At 48.7% G+C, this 18969-nt stretch overlaps 1 protein-coding gene across 1 annotated transcript in view; it reads left to right on the top strand.

Moving 5' to 3' along the window:
- Positions 1-11485, top strand: part of LOC123351480 (IgGFc-binding protein-like) — a 29837-nt gene extending 18352 nt beyond the window's left edge. The window contains exons 9-15 of the mRNA XM_044990866.1: positions 2580-3150; positions 5031-5626; positions 6532-7105; positions 7359-7552; positions 8028-8169; positions 8845-9185; positions 10871-11485. Coding sequence (XP_044846801.1) covers positions 2580-3150; positions 5031-5626; positions 6532-7105; positions 7359-7552; positions 8028-8169; positions 8845-9185; positions 10871-11485 — 3033 coding nt within the window. The remainder of the gene's footprint in view (positions 1-2579; positions 3151-5030; positions 5627-6531; positions 7106-7358; positions 7553-8027; positions 8170-8844; positions 9186-10870) is intronic.
- The last annotated feature ends 7484 nt before the right edge of the window (positions 11486-18969 follow it).

The raw sequence follows: 18969 nt of genomic DNA, 5'->3' as shown, positions 1-18969 counted from the left end.
AGGTTTTTTTGTTCAAGAATAGTTACTTTTAAATCTGTTATAGAATGTCCAGGGAGACTGAAGCGTTCAACTGAGTCCCAATCAGCGCAGAATAGAGCAGAAGAATCACTTCATGTGCCTTGCTTACAACACTCCTGCTAATACATCCCAGAATGATGTTTGCTTTTTCTGCAACAGTGTTACACTGTTCGATCATATTTAGCTTGTGATCCATTATGACCCCCAAATTCCTTTCTGCAGTACTCCTTCCTAGGCAGTCATTTCCCATTTGTATGTGAGCAACTCACTGTTGTTTCCTAAGTGGAGTACTTTGCATTTCTTACTCCTGGGGAAATATCTGTCTCGCATAATTTTGTATTTTCCCACATAAAAAACATTTTGCCTAAGAAGTTCTGCAGTTTTGCCTTTTGCCCACTAGAGGCCGCTGTGGCACAAAAACAAATGTATTTTCTGTGGGAAAATACTAAATTCTATGCCCAGTGATGCAGAATTCCCCCATGAGCAGCACTTTGCCCATGGAGCCAGTTTAGGACAGAGTAGGGCACACAGGGCTGCTGGGGGTCAAAGACTGGGGTTCAGAATAACCTTGGGGGGACAGACTGGAGCATGGGCTCAGAAGCTACATGGGTGACAGCAGTGAGCCTGGGGATTGGGGAGGGGGGCTGCAGAGACCCGTGTGGATGAGGGGTGTGGGGACAGGGGCAGATGTGCCTGACTGAATGGGAGAGGCTTGGGGTCATCCAAGGTCTTCATGGGGGAGGCTTCCCAACACCCTAACAATCCCCCCCCCAAAGAAAAACCTCCCATCCACACCCAACACACTCCAGATTCATTTCTAGGATCCTTCTCTCACCCTGAGGTCCTCCATTACCCCTGACTCCGAAGCCTTTGCCCTGCTTCTGACAGGTGCAGGAAATCTGTTCTGTTTTGGAATTTAAATGAACTACACAAAGTTCTGTATGAATATGCCTAGTAAGGAATCTATTTGTCAAAAATAAATTTACCGGAATCTTTTTTTTTTTTTGGTCTGTATTGTTACAGACATACTTACTGACAGATATTTTGAAATAAGTTACCAAAATAATTGAAACTGGCATGATTATATTATGTTATTTTGACAAATAAGATATGCAGAATTTTCAAACGTGTGCAGAATTTTTAATTTTAGGGGGTAGAATTGTCCAGAAGTAATTTGTACTTATTGAATTTCATCCTATTTACTTCAAACCATTTCTCCAGTTTGTCCAGATCATTTTGAATTTTAATTCTATTCTCCAAAGCACTTTCAAACTCTTCCAGCTTGGTATTGTCCGCAAACTTTATAAGTGTACTCTCTATGCCATTATCTAAATCACTGATGAAGATATTGAATAGAACCAGACCCCAAATGGATCCTTGTAGGATCCCCCTTGATATGCCCTTCCAGCTTGCCTGTGATCCACTGATAACTATTCTCTGGGAACAATTTTCCAACCAGTTATGCACCCACCTTATAGTAGCTCCATCTAGGTTGTATTTCCCTAGTTTGTCTAAGAGAAGGTCATGAGAGACAGTATCAAAAGCCTTACTAAATTCAAGATATACCACATCTACCTCTTCCTCCCATCCACAAGTGTCCACACTTTCACAGTGTGCTCTCATCCCCAGTGGGGCACCTCCTTGTGGCTGCAGTTTGGAATTAGCTCTGCCTTTCTGAAACCCCTTCCTGCGAGTGCTCATCTCTATGACACTCTCTCTACCGGAACTTGATGGCTCCCTCCTTGTGGCTTGGCCTCCGGAAAGGTCACTGTAGTTTCTCCTTTCTGAGAGGTTTGTGTACCAGGTGTCATCAACTGTCCCAGGCAGTCTTCCAATTCACTGCCCCTCAATGGTGCCACATCCCCAGTGGCTGGTAGGGGAACATGGGCTCACCCTCATCTTTGGGTTCCAGCCCAGGGACCCTAAAACCAGCAGCTAAGGTCTATCCTGTCCCATGCCTTGTTTCTGTTTCCTTGGATTACTTCCTATGTTGCCTCTATCAGTCTCCTTCTCCGCCCTTCTCCGGGTACACCCTTCCCTCCTGGCCAAGCCTCCCCTCTCCCTAGCCTCAGAGAGTAACTGCAGACCTTCCCCCTGCAGCCCCCTTCTGCCATCAGCTACCTTACTTTATACCAGCCCGACCTGTTCCTGTTCAGGTGAGCTTCATCCTTTAATTAGTTCTCATTGCTCCCTGTCTCCTCCTCCAGGTGCATCTTAGGTGGTTAATTGGCCCGTCTAGCCACCTTAACCCTTTCAGGGGCAGGTATGGGGTGAGCACTCCCTCACAGTGTCAATAGCATCCAGCAGAGGTGGGATCCTGGGGAGCTGGGGCTCAAGTAGGAGAGAGAGGAGGGACCTGCAATAGTTAATGCCAGGGGAAATTCAAGTCTGGTTAGAGCTGGGATTCAGGCAAGCTGTAGGGAAGGAAGCAGGCCAGACTTGATGATTATTTGAACAGAGGTGGCTTATTATTGTAATCATAGACCAGAGCTCTGTGCTGGGGTGAGAGGTTCCTCCACAGGTGAGCGATGTTTCATATCCCATGTGTCTTGCTTTAACAGGTGAACAGTTTCCTGATGAATCTTCCCTTCAACCTCATTGATAAGAAAATCACTGTGTATAGAAATGGCTGGGCCACAGTGATCCAGGCAGACTTTGGCCTCACAGTTACCTTTGCCGGGTGGTCAGGACGCACCACGGTGACTCTGCCAGTCACCTACGCGGGAGCCATGTGTGGTCTGTGTGGCAACTTCAACAGTGACAGGGATGATGACATGCTCATGAGGGATGGCACGCTGGCACCAAGCCCCCTCAGCTTTGGCCAGAGCTGGAAGGTGGGCGACCTCCCGGGATGCTCTGCAGTAATGATGCCACCATGTGCAAGGGTAGAGGCTATTGAAAAAGAACAACAAGGTAGCAGAGGGCAGTGTGGGATCATCCTTCACAAGAGTGGCCCCTTCACTGGATGTCACAGCAATGTAGACCCTCATGGATACTTCGTAGACTGTGTACACGGCTATTGCGTCCTCAGTGGGCGGGAGAATAACGTCTGCCAGGCCGTTGCTGGCTATGCTGAGGCATGTCAGGAAGCTGGAGCTATGGTGCATCCCTGGAGGACTACGAAATTCTGCTGTGAGTCCCCCGTGTTCACCACTGCCTACCCCATGGGGATCACTCTTCCAAGTTGGCTGGTAGATGTTTGTTTAAATGCTGAGCTCATCAAGTGATGTAGAACATTTCTTAATTAACAAAGGAGCCCAAAGCATGGGTACAGCAAAGGCAGTGGTTGTAGAAGCTGCCCCCTCACGGTGCCCTGTCAATGTGCTGCACCCCAGGCCAGAGGGGCACTGTCTACAGATAGAATCATAAAAGATTAGGGTTGGAAAAGACCTCAGGAGGTCATCTAGTCCAACCCCCTGCTCAATGCAGGACCAATCCCCAGCTAAAACATCCCAGCCAGGGCTTTGTCAAGCTAGGCCTTAAAAACGTCTAAGGATGGAGATTCCACCACCTCTTTAGATAACCCATTCCAGTGCTTCACCACCCTCCTAGTGAAATAGTGTTTCTAATATACAAAGTAAACCTCCCCCACTGCAACTTGAGACCATAGCTTCTTGTTCTGTCATTTGCCACCATTGAGAACAGCCGAGCTCCATCCTTTTTGGAACCCCACTTCAGATAGTTGAAGGCTGCTATCAGATCCCACCTCTCTTCTCTTTTGCAGACTAAACAAGCCCAGTTCCCTCAGCCTTTCCTCATAAGTCATGTGCCCCAGCCCCCTAATCATTTTCATTCCGCTGGACTCTCTCCAATTTGTCCACATCTTTTCTGTATCGGGGGAGGGAGGGGGACCAAAACTGGATGCAATACTCCAGATGTGGCTTCACCAGTGCCGAATGGAGGGGATTAATCACTTCCCTCGATCTGCTGGCAGTGCTCCTACTGGTGCAGCCTAATATGCCCTTATCTTTCTTGACAACAAGGGCACATTGTTAACTCATATCCAGCTTCTCATCCATTGTAATTCCCATGTCCTTTTCTGTAGAACTGTTGCTTAGCACGTCGGTTCCCAGCCTGTATCGGTGCATGGGCTTCTTCCATCCTAAGTGCAGGACTCTGCACTTCTCCGTGTTGAACCTCATTAGATTTCTTTTGGCCCAATCCTCCAATTTGTCTAGGTCACTCTCAACCCTATCCCTACCCTCCAGCGTATCTACCTCTCTCCCCAGTTTAGTGTTATCTGCAAACTTGCTCAAGGTGCAATCAATCCCATCATCCAGATCATTAATAAAGATGTTGAACAAAACTGGCCCCAGGACCAACCCCTGGGACACGCCTCTTGATACCGGCTGCCAACTAAACATCAAGCCGTTGATCACTACCTGTTGAGCCTGACAATCTAGCCAGCTTTCTAACCACCTTATAGTCCATTCGTCCAATCCATACTTTTTTGAACTCCCTGGCAAGAATACTGGGGGTGATGGTATCAAAAACTTTGCTAAAGATGTAGTGGTGCCCTTCATGGCCCATCTTGTCCTCGGCTTATCTGCTGAGACTGGACATAATCAGAGCTGGGAGTCAGTGGAGTCTTAGTAATTGAGATGTCTGTCCATTAGGAATTGGTCTGGGAACCCACCAACTCATCTCCCATAAACCATCATCTGGGTATGAGTTTTAGGCACTACTGACCCGGACTCAAAGCAAAGAGCTAGTGGTGAAAAGCTCTGCAGAACTATTTCAGGCTCACGAGCCCTCCACTCCCTACACCCTGATCTTGGACCAGATTAGAAGCCGAACCCTTGGAGAGAGATTGTCTGTATCCCATTACCTGGTGTCTCTGGGGCACCCAGTCCCCCAGACTGGGACCTAATTAGAGATGTTGCTCTTTTATTAATCAATCAACCTAAGGAAATAGAAAATTAGGAGCATGAATGAAATTGCATCTTCTGGTGATGGTTCATTGCGCACATTGCTAATGCACTATATGAGCTAACTCTTTGTTCTAATTACAGCTCCATCCTGTCCCCCGAACAGTCACTATGAATTCTGCAGCACCAGCTGCGATCTGACATGCAGCAACCTCTATGCCCCGGTGCAATGCACAACCCGGTGTAAGGAAGGCTGCGTGTGTGACGAGGGCTTTGTTCTCAGTGGTGACCGCTGCGTCCCCATTTCCCAGTGCGGATGCCTCCACTGGGGACTTTACTACCAGGCTGCAGAGACCTTCCACCCAAGCGGTTCATGCGAGGAGCAGTGTGTGTGTCAGGCTGGTGGGGAGGTTGTGTGTAAGGCATTCTCCTGCGGTGCTGGTGAGGAATGCAGGATGGTGGACGGTGTCCAGAAATGCCACCCATTTGGATCTGCGACCTGTTCTGCCTCTGGCCATCCCCACTACCTCTCTTTCGACGGGGTCCACTTTGATTTCCAAGGAACCTGCACCTATATCTTGGCCAAGACTTGCACTGATGCCAGCCATCTTACACCATTCACTATCAGCATAGAGAAAGAATCCTGGGGCAGTGGGAACATCTCCATGGCCAAGCTGGTGTCCATCCAGGTGTATGGGATCACACTCACTCTGCTGCAGAACAAACAGGGGATCATCAAGGTAAGTCCTTCTCCAGATCCTCATTTAGATTGTTCTGAGTGTCCCTTGTGGACAGAGGTTTCTGTATGTGGCCTGCCTCAGGTTCCCCTCTTGGACTCCTCAACAACTCACACCTTGCTATATAGTCCAGTGGGGAGGCGACAAAGCTGTGAATGGTTGAAGCCAGGTTATCCTCTGTCAGAATGGGATGGAGTCTCCTACCCAGCTAGAGATGGTAGAAAGTGCTACTTATGGATGCTGCTATGTCAAAGCTTCTCTTGGGTGAGATGAGCATCCTCCAGCTTGGCCCCATCTTTGCCTCCCTTCTTGGTGATACTCCTATCTATGAGTATTAATTATTTGGTGAACCCCCTCCACATACCTCACATTTTGCAAACATGGGGTAAAATTCCTTCCCATTATATCTCCATTGGCCTCTGTGTTGAAGAATCTAGTGCCCTGTGAAGCCAGCAGTCTAATTTGGGGCAAATTGAACACAATACATAGGAAATTGTTTGAGATAGGAGAGAGAGGGAAGGGGTGAAGGAAGGAGGCGTCACCAGGGAAGTGGGTTTTTAGGTGGTGGTGGTGGGAGATGGAGAAGTAGGAGACTGTTCTGAGTCCTGGAGTTGGCATGAGAAGGAGCAGGCCAAACATGGGTTGAGGAGTTGGGAAGGTAAAGAGAGAGGATGAGGAGGGAGGGAGGTGCCTGGGAGATGAGATCAGAAATGCAGGTCGGGGTGACAATGTCAAGACCTTGGAACGTGAGGACAAATCATTGCAAAGTGAAATCGGGAGTCATGAGTCATTCTGGATTTAACCCATGGTGTCAGTGAGAGCTGAATATCAAAACTTGTCCATAGCCCCTACCCACACATGCACTGTCCATCCTACCTGCTCACAGGGAAATGTGCTGTCTTTTCCAGGTGGACGGGTTATCCCACAATCTCCCCGTGATAATGGTCAATGGGCAGCTCCGAGCATATCAGCACGGCACTAATGTCCTGGTGCAAACCAACTTTGGCCTCACTGTGAGCTACGACCTGGTTTACCAGGCCAGAGTCACCATCCCAGGAAGCTACCATGGCCAGACATGTGGCCTGTGCGGGAACTACAATGGACAGCAGGATGAGGAGTTCCTGCTCCCCAGTGGCAGGACAGCCCCTGATGTAGCAGCATTTGGCTCTGTTTGGGAAGTCCAGATCCCAGGAGCATCCTGTACAGACAGATGTGCTGGAAACAGCTGTCCAGTTTGCGAAGAGAAGAAGAAGGAGGTCTTCAAAGGGCGCAACTCCTGTGGGCTGCTCACAGACCCCGATGGCCCCTTCGCGGCCTGCCATGGCACGGTCAGCCCCAGCGTGTATTTCAACAACTGCCTGTATGATCTTTGCCTGGGCATTGGGGATGCACAGGTTCTGTGCCACAGCATCCACAGCTATGTGATGGCCTGCCAAGAGGCTAAGGTCTTCATCCAGCCCTGGAGGAGCGCCTCCTTCTGCCGTAAGTGTGCTGATAGTGTAGGAGCTCTGGGACGCACCGGGGAAGAGAGGGGGTCAGTGTTACTGGGCATCATGTTCCAGGCCTCTGGGCTTCTTCTGGAACTGTTCTGGGTGGGAGCCAACAATCTCATGTTCCCTTACAAGTGTGCCCTGTTCCTCTCCTCCCTCTCCTGCTCTCCTCTCCTTCATCTCTGTCCCTCTATGCCATGGTGTGAGATCTTTCCAGCCATCCATTATTTCTCTCTCTATTTAAGCTGTGAGCTGCCCAGTCAACAGCCACTATGAGGTCTGCGCTGACCTCTGTACCACCAGATGCACTGGAGACATCATGGACTGCCCGGAGACCTGTGCTGAAGGCTGCCAGTGTGACGAGGGCTTCTTCTTCGATGGCCAGGGCTGTGTGACTCTGCAGAGCTGTGGGTGTTTCGAACAGGGGAGATACTACAAGGTACAGCCTCAAGCAGTCTGGGTCTGATCTAAATTTTTTTCTCACATATCTTAACCCCTACACTAGTCAGGAACAGGGTTTGCTGTAATGGATCAGAGCATTGGCCTATCCAGCCTGGCATCCCTGCTCTGTTAATACCCAATGCCCAAAGCACCAAGAAAGGCAAGAAGATTTAATTCCCTTTGTCCATTATGGGGAAACTCAGACACAGAGTGGGGCAGTGACTTGCTCAAGACCCACCCAGTGAGTCAGTAGCAGATGGGAGGTTAAAACCTAGACATTGTCCTGTCCCTCAGCCCAATTCTTAACTCATTAGAAAGCCTCTCTCTTTAATGTTAAGAGAAATAATATTATGACACAATAGTTTTTCACACACCTCACCACACAGCTCTGAGTTTAGCACCGACAGAAATTATTATAAATAACCATTTCCAGTTACATTGCGTTATTTCCTCCTTCCTAAACATCCCATCAGCCCAGTGAGACTGTCCTGATGAACGAGTGCCAGCAAAGCTGCACCTGTGTTCCTGCCCGAGGGGTGACTTGCAAAGCCCACAACTGCACCAGTGGAGCAACCTGCCAGATCAGAGATGGCATCATGGACTGCATCAGCCAAGGTAAAGGAGAGTCACTGATTAAAACATGCCCTGAAGGGTTTTTTCATAAGCAGTGAGTAAAGTCATTTCAATTATGTCTCCTCAACCTTCTCACTCTCTCTCTCCCCTTTTATTTAGCCTGGAACCCGTGACCCGTAATATTACAGCATTTTGACTTGAAATATGGAAACATTCGTTGGGTCAGAGTCTCTGCTATGTCCAGTTTCTGATGTGCACAGCAGAGCCAAGTGGGCAGCTCTCAGGGAGCTGATCACACTCCTAGATCTCTCTGGCTGTTGCCTAGGAGCTGCTCTAAATTGGAGCCTACTGGTTGTGGGGGCCATTAGTCAGCTGGGCACTGTCAGAGCCCATCACATCCCAGCCACTCTCCTTTGCCTGCTCCATGCTGCCCACAACATGCCCATAGGCGTTGTACCACCTCTGCCGGGCATTGCAGGGAAGGAGACATAGGAGCCGGTTTTGCTGTGGTCACACACATGCAGAGATTTCCTCAGCATGGGACTCGCAAGAGGTTTGTGAATGATGCAAAGGAAGTGTGTATGGGGAGAGAAGAAGAGAAATAGAGGAGTGCCTGGTGATAGATATAACGATATGTGTGGGGGGAGAGATAGAAAGATACATAGATGTTACTGATTAGTCTGCTGTTTCTTGTCTTTCTATTGTCTTTCCCCCTAGTTATTCCAAAGCCATCCTGCAGTGTGGTCCGCTGCAGGGAAGGAACTATTTGTAAGATGATAAATGAGCAGCCAAAGTGTGTGCCAATCTCTCGGGGCACGTGCTGGGCTGGGGGATACTTTCATTACCGCACCTTCGATGGATGGGCCTATGATTTCCATGGCAACTGCACCTACACCGTGGCCAAGACCTGCAGGGATGCCGTCGGCCTGCCCTCCTTCCATGTCATGGTCAAGAGCAAGAACAGTGGGAACACACAGGCCTTCTACAGTGGGTCGGTGACTGTCCAGGTGGATGGAGTCACTGTCACCGCAGCCAGGGCTGAAGCCGGCTTTGTGTGGGTGAGTGCTGGGCGCACACGTCCACCCTGCTCCTATGTCCACCCTGTAGGCTTTGCTAAATACAGGGCAGGAAACTGCAGCCCCCACCACGGACGGGGCATTTTGTGTGTAGGACAGAGCAGGCAAAGGAGAGTGGCTGGATGGTGATGGGCTCTGACAGTGCCCAGCTGGCTAATGGCCCCTATGGGACCACAGCCAGTGGGCTCCATTTAAAGCAGCCCTGAGGCTACACCCAACGTAGACAAGGCCCAGTGTGATCAGTAGTTATGTAGGCTACCTTTGCAATTAAGTAATCCAAGGTGTTGCAGTGGGGAGTCTCGTTGGGTGTGCTCTGCTGCTGTATCAGTGCTGTTCCCTAAGTCCCAACACTGTGCTAGTGAATGGTAGGCTTCCTAAGAGGGGACACCCTCTGCTCAGAGTCAGTGCTGACACCAATGGCCAGCAAGCACTGTGGTGAGCTGCCGAGAGCGGGGTGAGTGACCTAAAAGGGAACATTGTCCCGGCAAGTCAGTGCTGACCCCAATGCCTATTTAGCAGGTGCTGTGTGGCAGGGAATGATGTGTGAGGGGGTCAGTCAAGGGTGCTGTCCCTCAGAGTCACAGCCTGGCACTACAGGGTGCTGTACTGAAGGGTGCAGGGTGCATGACTCGCTGTGGGGAGCTGTTGGCTCTGTCTCAAGCACACGGGATCTGCACGCCAGATAAAGTGTAGACCTGAGCATTTGGTTATTAACTATGCCCAGCGCATCATGCAAAAGCAGGGCCAGTATTCCAGCTCTTGTGGGCAAATCCCAGCTCCGCTGAGTCCATCCTACCACAAATTCCCCAGCAGTTTCTAATGTAACAGGGATCCCTCTGAGACCCCACCTGAGGAGAATCCCCACTCTTGGATCCGGGAGGACATTGCCTGAACTCTAAGATACGGGGAAACTGAGGCACATCTAGGCAGGTCAGGGGCTGTGCCCTACAGAGCCTGCTCCAACGTGAGGTACCTCAGGGGCCCTGGAACATTGTAGACATCTCCTTGAGACCTCTTGCCCCTCAAGTGCTCCTCCTAAGGGCTCTCACCCACGCAGCACTGTCCCCACAAGAGCCGCTCCCTAATGGTTCTAACCAATGCAGCCCCCATCCCCTAGAGTAGCTCCCACTCATTCTTCTCCTTGGTCCTTTTGTCTTCAACAGGCTACACCACAATCATGCATATAATATTGGACCTGGTTGGGAAAACCCTACGAATAGCAATGGGGCAAAAATCACAATTTCCAGTGAATCTGGACACAAACTTGAACCAAATTTGGATTAAAACATCACATTAGATAGAGCTGGCCTGAGAAAGCTAATTCCACTGGCAGAAAGATTTCAATATTTTGAAAATTAGCTTCATTCCAATATGGAACGAAACTCATAAATTACCACATTTTCTATGAAGACAAATGGAGCCCCAACTCCAGATCAGTCCACCCGGTAGGCTGCCAAGGAGCTGGTGGCAGGAAAAAACAGACAGGTTTTGAAATCGGTCTTGTTTCCATCAGAACTCCTTGGAAAAGGAACAATCTTCTAAACCCCTTTTGATTTTGATGAATAGGCAAATACTAGTGAAAAAGTATATCAGAGTAGAGCTCAGTGTGTAAATGACAGACCTGTGCACTCGATTCTGACCTTTGCCCTTTTTTTCTCACCGTGAAGGTGAATAACACCAGGGCCCACTTACCCATCTCCCTGAACAACGGGGCCCTTCGGCTCTATCAGAGCGGCACCTCCCTCGTCCTCCGCACCGACTTCAACCTCAGGGTGTACTATGACTGGAACAACCACCTGAGGGTCACCGTCCCTAATGACTTCTCCGACAGCCTGTGCGGCCTGTGTGGCAACTATAACAGGGACCCTTTTGATGACTTCCGGACCCCAGATGGGGACCTGGCTCCCAGTGTTGCTGCCCTGGGGAAAAGCTGGGTGGTGGAAGATGAGGATCAGTTTTGCTGGCATGATTGCATTGGAGGTTGCAGGCCCTGTGCCACCAACATAGCCAGAAAGTACAAGGAGGAGGCCTTGTGCGGCCTTATCAAGGTCTCAGATGGGCCCTTCAGTCAATGCCACACCAAGGTAGATCCTACGGTCTACTTGGACAACTGCGTGTACGATCTGTGCCACAACGACGGCTACAGAAAGGCCCTGTGTGAGGTCCTGAAGGCCTATGCGGACGCCTGCCAGCTGGAGGGGGTCAGGATTGGGGAATGGAGGCAGCTGGCCAGATGCCGTGAGTACAGCTTTGTATGCCAAGGTCTACGGTCTGCTGGTTAGACTGGGGAGCCTGGGGCTCAGCACTCTTGAGTTCTAGCCCTGGTTTTGGGAGAGGGCGTGATCGAGTGGTTTGGGATTATTGAGTAGTGATTGGGAAATCAGGACTCCTGGGTTCTATTGTAACCACAGTATTTGTCTGTCTGTGGAATTGCTAAGGTGCCTGTCACTTTGAGTATGTAACGTTCACTGATAACACATGGGAGCTGGGGTAAGATTCCAGTTTTTAAGTCACTCATAGAATCATAGATTCTAAGCCAGTAGTTCTCAGCCTATTTGCTATTGTGGACTGTATATACATCTCTCTAGGTGTTATATGGGCTGCATCCACACAATATAGATATTACCTGTATGGAGGATGTCACATGGGCTAGAGCGACCTGTGGACCTCGGGTTGAGAACCACTGCTCTAAGGTCCGAAGGGACTATCGTGTTAATCTAGTCCAGTGGTTCTTAAACTTTTGTACTGATGACCCCTTTCACATAGCAAGCCTCTGAGTGCGACTCCCCCTTATAAATTAAAAACACTTTTTCATATATTTAAGACCTTTATAAATGCTGGAGGCAAAGCAGGGTTTGGGGTGGAGGCCAACAGCTCGCGACCCCCCATGTAATAACCTCCCAGTTTGAGAACCCTTGATCTAGTCTGACCTCCTGCACATTTCAGCCCACAGAACCTCGCCCACCCACTCCTGTAACCGACCGCTAACCTCTGGCTGAGTTACTGCCATCCTCAAATCTTGATTTAAAGACTTCAAGTTACAGAATCTGCCATTTATACTTGTTTAAACCAACAAGTGACCTGTGGCTCAAGATGAAGAAGGCGGCAAATAATCCCTAGGGTCTCTGCCGATCTGACCTAGGGGGAAAATTCCTTCCTGACCTCAAATATGTCAGTCAGCTGGACCCTGATCATGTGGGTGAGACCCACCAGCCAGATACCTGGGAAAGAATTCTCTGTGGTAACACAGAGCCCTCCCCATCTAGTGTCCCATCACTGGCTGTTGGAGACATTGCTGCTACCACTCACAGATCAGCTACATGCCGTTGTGGGCAGTCTCATCACACCACCCCTCCATAAACTTATCAAGCTCAGTCTTGAAGCCAGTAAGGTGTTTTTCCCTTATTGCTCCCCTTGGAAGGCTGTCCCAGAACTTCACTCCTGTGATGGGCATCATCTAATTTCAAGGCTAAATTTGTTGATGTCCATTTGTTTTTGTGTCAACATTGGTGCTTAATTTAAGTAACTACTCTCCCTCCCTGGTGTTTATCTCTCTTATGTATTTATAGAGAGCAATCATATCTCCCTTGAGCCTTCTTTTGATTAGACTAAACAAGCCAAGCTCTTTGAGTCTTGTCTCATAAGGTAGGTTTTCCTTCATCCTAGTCGTCCTTATCTGCATGTGTTCTATTTTGAATTAATCTTTCTTAAACATGGGAGACCAGAACTGCACACACTATTCCAGATGGGGTCTCACCGGTGCCTTGTATAATGGTACTAACACTTCCCTGTCTCTACTGGCACTCCCTCTCCTAATGCATCCCGGAACTGCATTAGCCTTTTTTCACAGCCTCATGACATTGGTGGCTCTTAGCCATCCTGTGATCAACCAATACACCCTGGTCTTTCTCCTCCTCTGTCACTTCCAACTGGTACATCCCCAGCTTATAACAAAAAATCTTGTTATTAGTCTGTAAATGCATGACCTTGCACTTTGCACTATTTAATTTTGTCCCATTTCTATTACTCCAGTTTTCAAGGTCATCCAGATCTTCTTGTATGATATTCTGGTCCTCCTCACTATTGGTAATATCTCCCAACCCTGTGTCATCTGAAAATTTTGTTACCACACTCCTACTTTTTGTGCCAATGTCATTAATAAAAATGTTAAATAAGATTGATCCCAAGACCAGTCTCTGAGGAACTCCACTATTAACCTTCCTCCAGCCTGACAATTCACCTTTCAATATGTCCTATTGTAGTTTCATAGACTCATAGACTTTAAGGTCAGAAGGGACCATTATGATCATCTAATCTGACCTCCTGCACAATGCAGGCCACAGAACCTCACCCACCCACTCCTGTAACAAACCCCTAACCTATGTCTGAGTTATTGAAGTCCTCAAATTGTGGTTTGAAGACCCCAAGCTGCAGAGAATTCTCCAGCAAGTGACCTGTGCCCCATCTTGCAGAGGAAGGCGAAAAACCTCCAGGGCCTCTGTCAATCTGCCCTGGAGGAAAATTCCTTCCCAACCTCAAATATGGCGATCAGTTAAACCCTGAGCATGTGGGCAAGACTCACCAGCCAGCACCCAGGAAAGAATTCTCTGTAGTAACTCAGATTCCACCCCATCTAACATCCCATCACAGACCACTGGGCATACTTACCTGCTGATAATCAAAGATCAGTTGCCAAATTAATTGCCAAAATTAGGCTATCCCATCATACCATCCCCTCCATAAACTTATCAAGCTTAGTCTTAAAGCCAGATATGTCTTTTGCCCCCACAACTCCCCTTGGAAGGCTGTTCCAGAATTTCACTCCTCTAATGGTTAGAAACCTTCGTCTAATTTCAAGTCTAAACTTCCTAGTGTCCAGTTTATATCCATTTGTTCTTGTGTCCACATTGGTACTAAGCTTAAATAATTCCTCTCCCTCCCTAATATTTATCCCTCTGATATATTTATAAAGAGCAATCATATCCCCCCTCAACCTTCTTTTGGTTAGGCTAAACAAGCCAAGCTTTTTGAGTCTCCTTTCATAAGACAGGTTTCCATTCCTCGGATCATCCTAGTAGCCCTTCTCTGTACCTGTTCTCCCCTTTAACCAGTTGCTTATCCACCCTACAATTCTCATATTAATCCCCATCTTCTCCAATTTAACTAATAATTTCCCATGTGGAACTGGAGTACTTGTGGCACCTTAGAGACTAACAAATTTATTTGAGCATAAGATTTCGTGGGCTAAAACCCACTTCATCAGATGCATGCTGAGGAAAATACAGTAGGAAGATATATATACATATACACACACACACACACAGAGAGAACATGAAACAATGGGTGTTACCATATACACTATAACGAGAGTGATCAGTTAAGGTAAGCTATTACCAGCAGGAGAGAAAAAAAAACTTTTTGTAGTGGTAATCAAAACTGTATCAAATGCCTTCCTGAAATTCAGGTACGTAAGATCTACTGCATTTCCTTTGTCTAAAAAATCAGTTATCTTCTCAAAGAAGGAGATCAGGTTAGTTGGGAATGATCTACATTTTGTAAAACCATATTGTATTTTATCCCAATTACAATTTACCTCTATTTCCTTAACTGCTTTCTCTTTCAAATACTTGCATACAACTGAGGTCAAACTAACAGGCCTGTAGTTTCCTGGATCACTTTTCTCTCTTTCTTAAAAATAGGACCAATATTAGAAATTCTTCCCCAAATTTACAGATTCATTAAAAATCTTTGCTATTGGCCTTGAAATTTCATGTGGCAGTTGCCTTAATATTCTTGGCTGGAGATTATACAGGCCCCCCCCGATTTAGTTCCATTAAGCTCTTTGAGTTTGACTGCCACCTTGGATGCGGTAACTTCTATTTCCATATACTAGTTCCCATTAGCTATCCTGCCACTACCCCAAATTTTTTCATTACCCTTACTAAAAACTGAGGCAAAGTATTCGTTTCAGTGTTGGGCCATACCTGGATTATCATTAATCTCCACCCCATCCTCAGTGCTTAGTGGTCCCACATTTCTGTCCAGTTTTGGGCCCCCCACTACAGAAAGGATGTGGACAAATTGGAGAGAGTCCCCCGGAGGGCAATGAAAATGATCAGGGGCCTGAGGCACATGATTTACGAGGAGAGGCTGAGGGAACTGGGCTTGTTTAGTCTGCAGAAGAGAAGAGTGAGGGGGGATTTGATAGCAGCCTTCAACTACCTGAAGGGGGGTTCCAAAGAGAATGGAACTTGGCTGTTCTCAGCGGTGGCAGATGACAGAACAAGGAGAAATGGTCTCAAGTTGCGGTGCGGGAGGTCTAGGTTGGATATTAGGAAACACTATTTCACTGGGAGGGTGGTGAAGCACTGGAATGGGTTACTTAGGGAGGCAGTGGAATCGCCATCCTTAGAGGTTTTTAAGGCCTAGCTTGACAAAGCCCTGGATGGGATGATTTAGTTGGTGTTGGTCCTGCTTGGAGCAGGGGATTGGACTAGCTGACCTTCTTTCCTTTTGTATTTATATGGCTATAGAAAATTTTACTCTTGGTTTTAATTTCCTTTGCAAGGTCCAAGTTTGCTTGGCTTTTGGCAGTTCTCACTTTATCCCTACACTTTCTTACCTTCAAGAGGTAGCTTTCCTTCCTGATCCATCCCTTCGTCCATTCCTTGTAGGCTTTCCGCTTTCTCTTAAACACCTGTTTGAGATGTTTGGCTCATTCAGCTCATCAGTGAGTATTTGGTGAAGAAATCTGTCAGCTATCCCATCCAGGAAAATCTGGGCCCTACTATTATTGGTAGCATTTCCCTCCAATCTATATCTGGGAAGTTAAAACCTCCCATAATCACACAATTCCCAATAGTATTTGTGACGAGTTCAGTCACAGAAATCTCCTTGGTACTGTTACCTGATGTGCTGAAATTACCTCTGAGCCCGTTTTCCCTGACAGCTTGGGACTTCAGAACCCTGCCTTGTTGAGCTAGACACACTAACCATGCCCCCAAAGCTGCAGACTGTAACTAAAAACAGCTCAACAGGTTACCTGTCTCCAGTAGCCAGACACCCAGTTCCCAATGGGATCCAAACCCCAAATAAATCTGTTTTACTCTGTATAAAGCTTATACAGGGTAAATTTGTAAATTGTTCGCCCTCTATATCACTGATATGCACAGCATAATGTTTGCTCCCTGTAAGAGTCCGGTGTGGGGACTCGGCCCTCTCAGGAGCGGCTGGGAGCCAGGCCGCCTCACTACACGAGGCTAGGAAGCAGTTCGGTCCCCAGAGTCCAAGCCCTAGGTCAGAGCGGGCAGCAAATAGTAGGTCACGGGCTCAGGCCTCAGGCAGGGGCTGAGCAAAACAAAGAGTCAGTGAAGCCCAGGCCCTCAGTCAGGGCGGGGCAACAAGTAGCAATTCAAGGGCTCAGGTCCTCAGGCAGGAGCTGAGCCACCACACAGTAGTTCAGGGCTCAGGTCCTCAGGCAGGAGCTGAGCCAACCCATAGCAGTTCAGGGGCTCAGGTCCTCAGGCAGGAGCTGAGCAACAACAATAGTTCAGGGGCTCAGGTCCTTAGGCAGGAGCTGAGCAAACGCACAACAGGTAAGTCCAGACTTCTATGCCTGAGCGCAGGTGTGAGGGGGAGACTGCCACCCGTGAGTGGGGTGGCAGGGGGGACACAGGCCCACCCACTCCACTGTGTCCCAGCCCGGGGCCCTAACAGCGGCAGTTAGTCTGCTGCTGTGTCGGTGGGGTCCTGACCGCAACACACCGACATTGGCTCAAAGTCTGCTGTAGCCAGACTGGGGTCGGCTACCCCCGGGCTACTTCCCATCTCCCCCTCCATTGGTACCTGCTCATCTCTGGGGTCTTCCGTGGGGTCCCACACCATGGGCTCCTCAGCGTGCTGAGGGCTGGCTAGGTCGGGCTGCTCCTCAGGACTCGGGTCAGGGGAACGCTCGGGCAGCTCCTCAGGGTACCGGGCTCGGGGAAGGCTCGGCCAGTCCACCTCAGGGTACCAGGTTCGGGGAAGGCTCGGCCAGTCCACCTCAGGGTACCGGGCTCGGGGAAGGCTCGGCCAGTCCACCTCAGGGTACCGGGTTTGGGGAAGGCTCGGTCCAGCAGGAGCTCGGTCAGTAGCGTCTGTCCTCTCCGGCCACCGGGCAGCAACTGAGCGCTGGAGCCGCGCCTTTATACTTCCTGTCCCGCCCCTTGACTTCCGGGGGGCGGGGACAGGCGGCGGTGGCTCTGCCCACTGTGGCGGCTGTTCTGGCTCGTCCCTCTCAGGAGCGGCTGGGAGCCAGGCCGCCTCACTACACTCCCCCAGGTATTAATCACTTACTATGGGTTTATTAATAAACAAAAGTGACTTTATTAAGAATAAAAAGTAGGATTTAAGTGGTTTCAAGTAATAACAGCCATAACAAAGTAAGTGAGAAAGCAAAATAAAACAAAACTCGCCAAGTCTAAGCCTAATATAGTCTTTGTTAGATCCAGCAGACATCTCAGGTGGTAAGCAGGGGTTTTGTCATGACTGGCCCCCTTTGTCATGCTCCACTCCCTTTTATAGCTTTGGCACAAGGCGGGAATCTTTTGTCTCTCTTTGGGTCCCCACCCCTCCTTCTAAATGGAAAAGTACCATATTTAAGATGGATTTCATTATCAGCTGACTTGGTCACATGTCACTGTAAGACCCCTAGTCTCCATTCCCCATGGGCTGACCCACACATACACAGGAAGGCTTTCAAATTACTAAGGCCATTTACAACTGATTGTTTCTGGAACACCCTTAATGGCCTCCAATTAATATGTTTACATCAGTGATACAAGTTTATATTTTATTCTCCAGACTCCAGATATAGAAATAATACACACAAACAATTAGGATGAAAACACTTAGTAGATTACAAGCTTTCTAATGACACCGTACAAGGAGTATTTAGCATACAGTATATTCCAGTTATGTCATATTCATAAGCATACTTCCATAAAACATATGGAGTGCAACATCACAGTATTTATTTAATTAAACACATTAAAGAGGTCTCTATTCAATATCCACTCTTCCTAATATGGACCTGACCCTGGAAGATGCTAAGCATGCTGAGCACCCTCAGCTCCTGTTGAGGTCACTGGGATTCGAGGTTTCTCAGAGCACCACAAGATACATCCCCCTCTGTCTATTTTAAGTACTGTTTTTGCTTGGAGAGAATTTGCTGCTAAATCTGTGGGTCCTTCACTCCCCAGCCCTGGAGTGCCCCCTGGAGAACAGCCAGTACCAGCTCTGTGGAACAGCCTGCCCAGCCACGTGTGTGGACCAGTCAGCCCCCAGCAGCTGCCAAGAGCCCTGCATGGAAAGCTGCCAGTGCAAGGACGGTTTTGTGCTGAGCCAGGGCAAATGCATCCCCAAGGGCAGCTGTGGGTGCCAGTTTGAAGGGCGCCCCTATGCCTCCAATGAGAGTTTCTGGGTCGATGAGGCATGTGGAACATGGTGCATGTGCAACGCAGCCACTAGACAAGTCGAATGTGTGGCCGCTGCGTGCAAACAATCAGAGAGGTGCGGGCTAGTGAACGGCGTATGGGGCTGTTACCCCTCCAGCTACGCCACCTGCTCTGTGACAAGGAATATGCACTATGCCACCTTTGATGGACAGAGATATGACTTCCAAGGCACCTGCCGCTACCAGCTCACGGCTCTGTGCAAGAAGGCGGAGGGACTGGTGGACTTTGAAGTCTACTTCCAGGAGAACAATACCGCTCCTGTACAGATCAAG

Source organism: Mauremys mutica, chromosome 17, assembly GCF_020497125.1.
Source record: "Mauremys mutica isolate MM-2020 ecotype Southern chromosome 17, ASM2049712v1, whole genome shotgun sequence".
Taxonomy (NCBI): domain Eukaryota; kingdom Metazoa; phylum Chordata; order Testudines; family Geoemydidae; genus Mauremys; species Mauremys mutica.
This window is presented reverse-complemented; position numbering and strand designations above follow the sequence as displayed.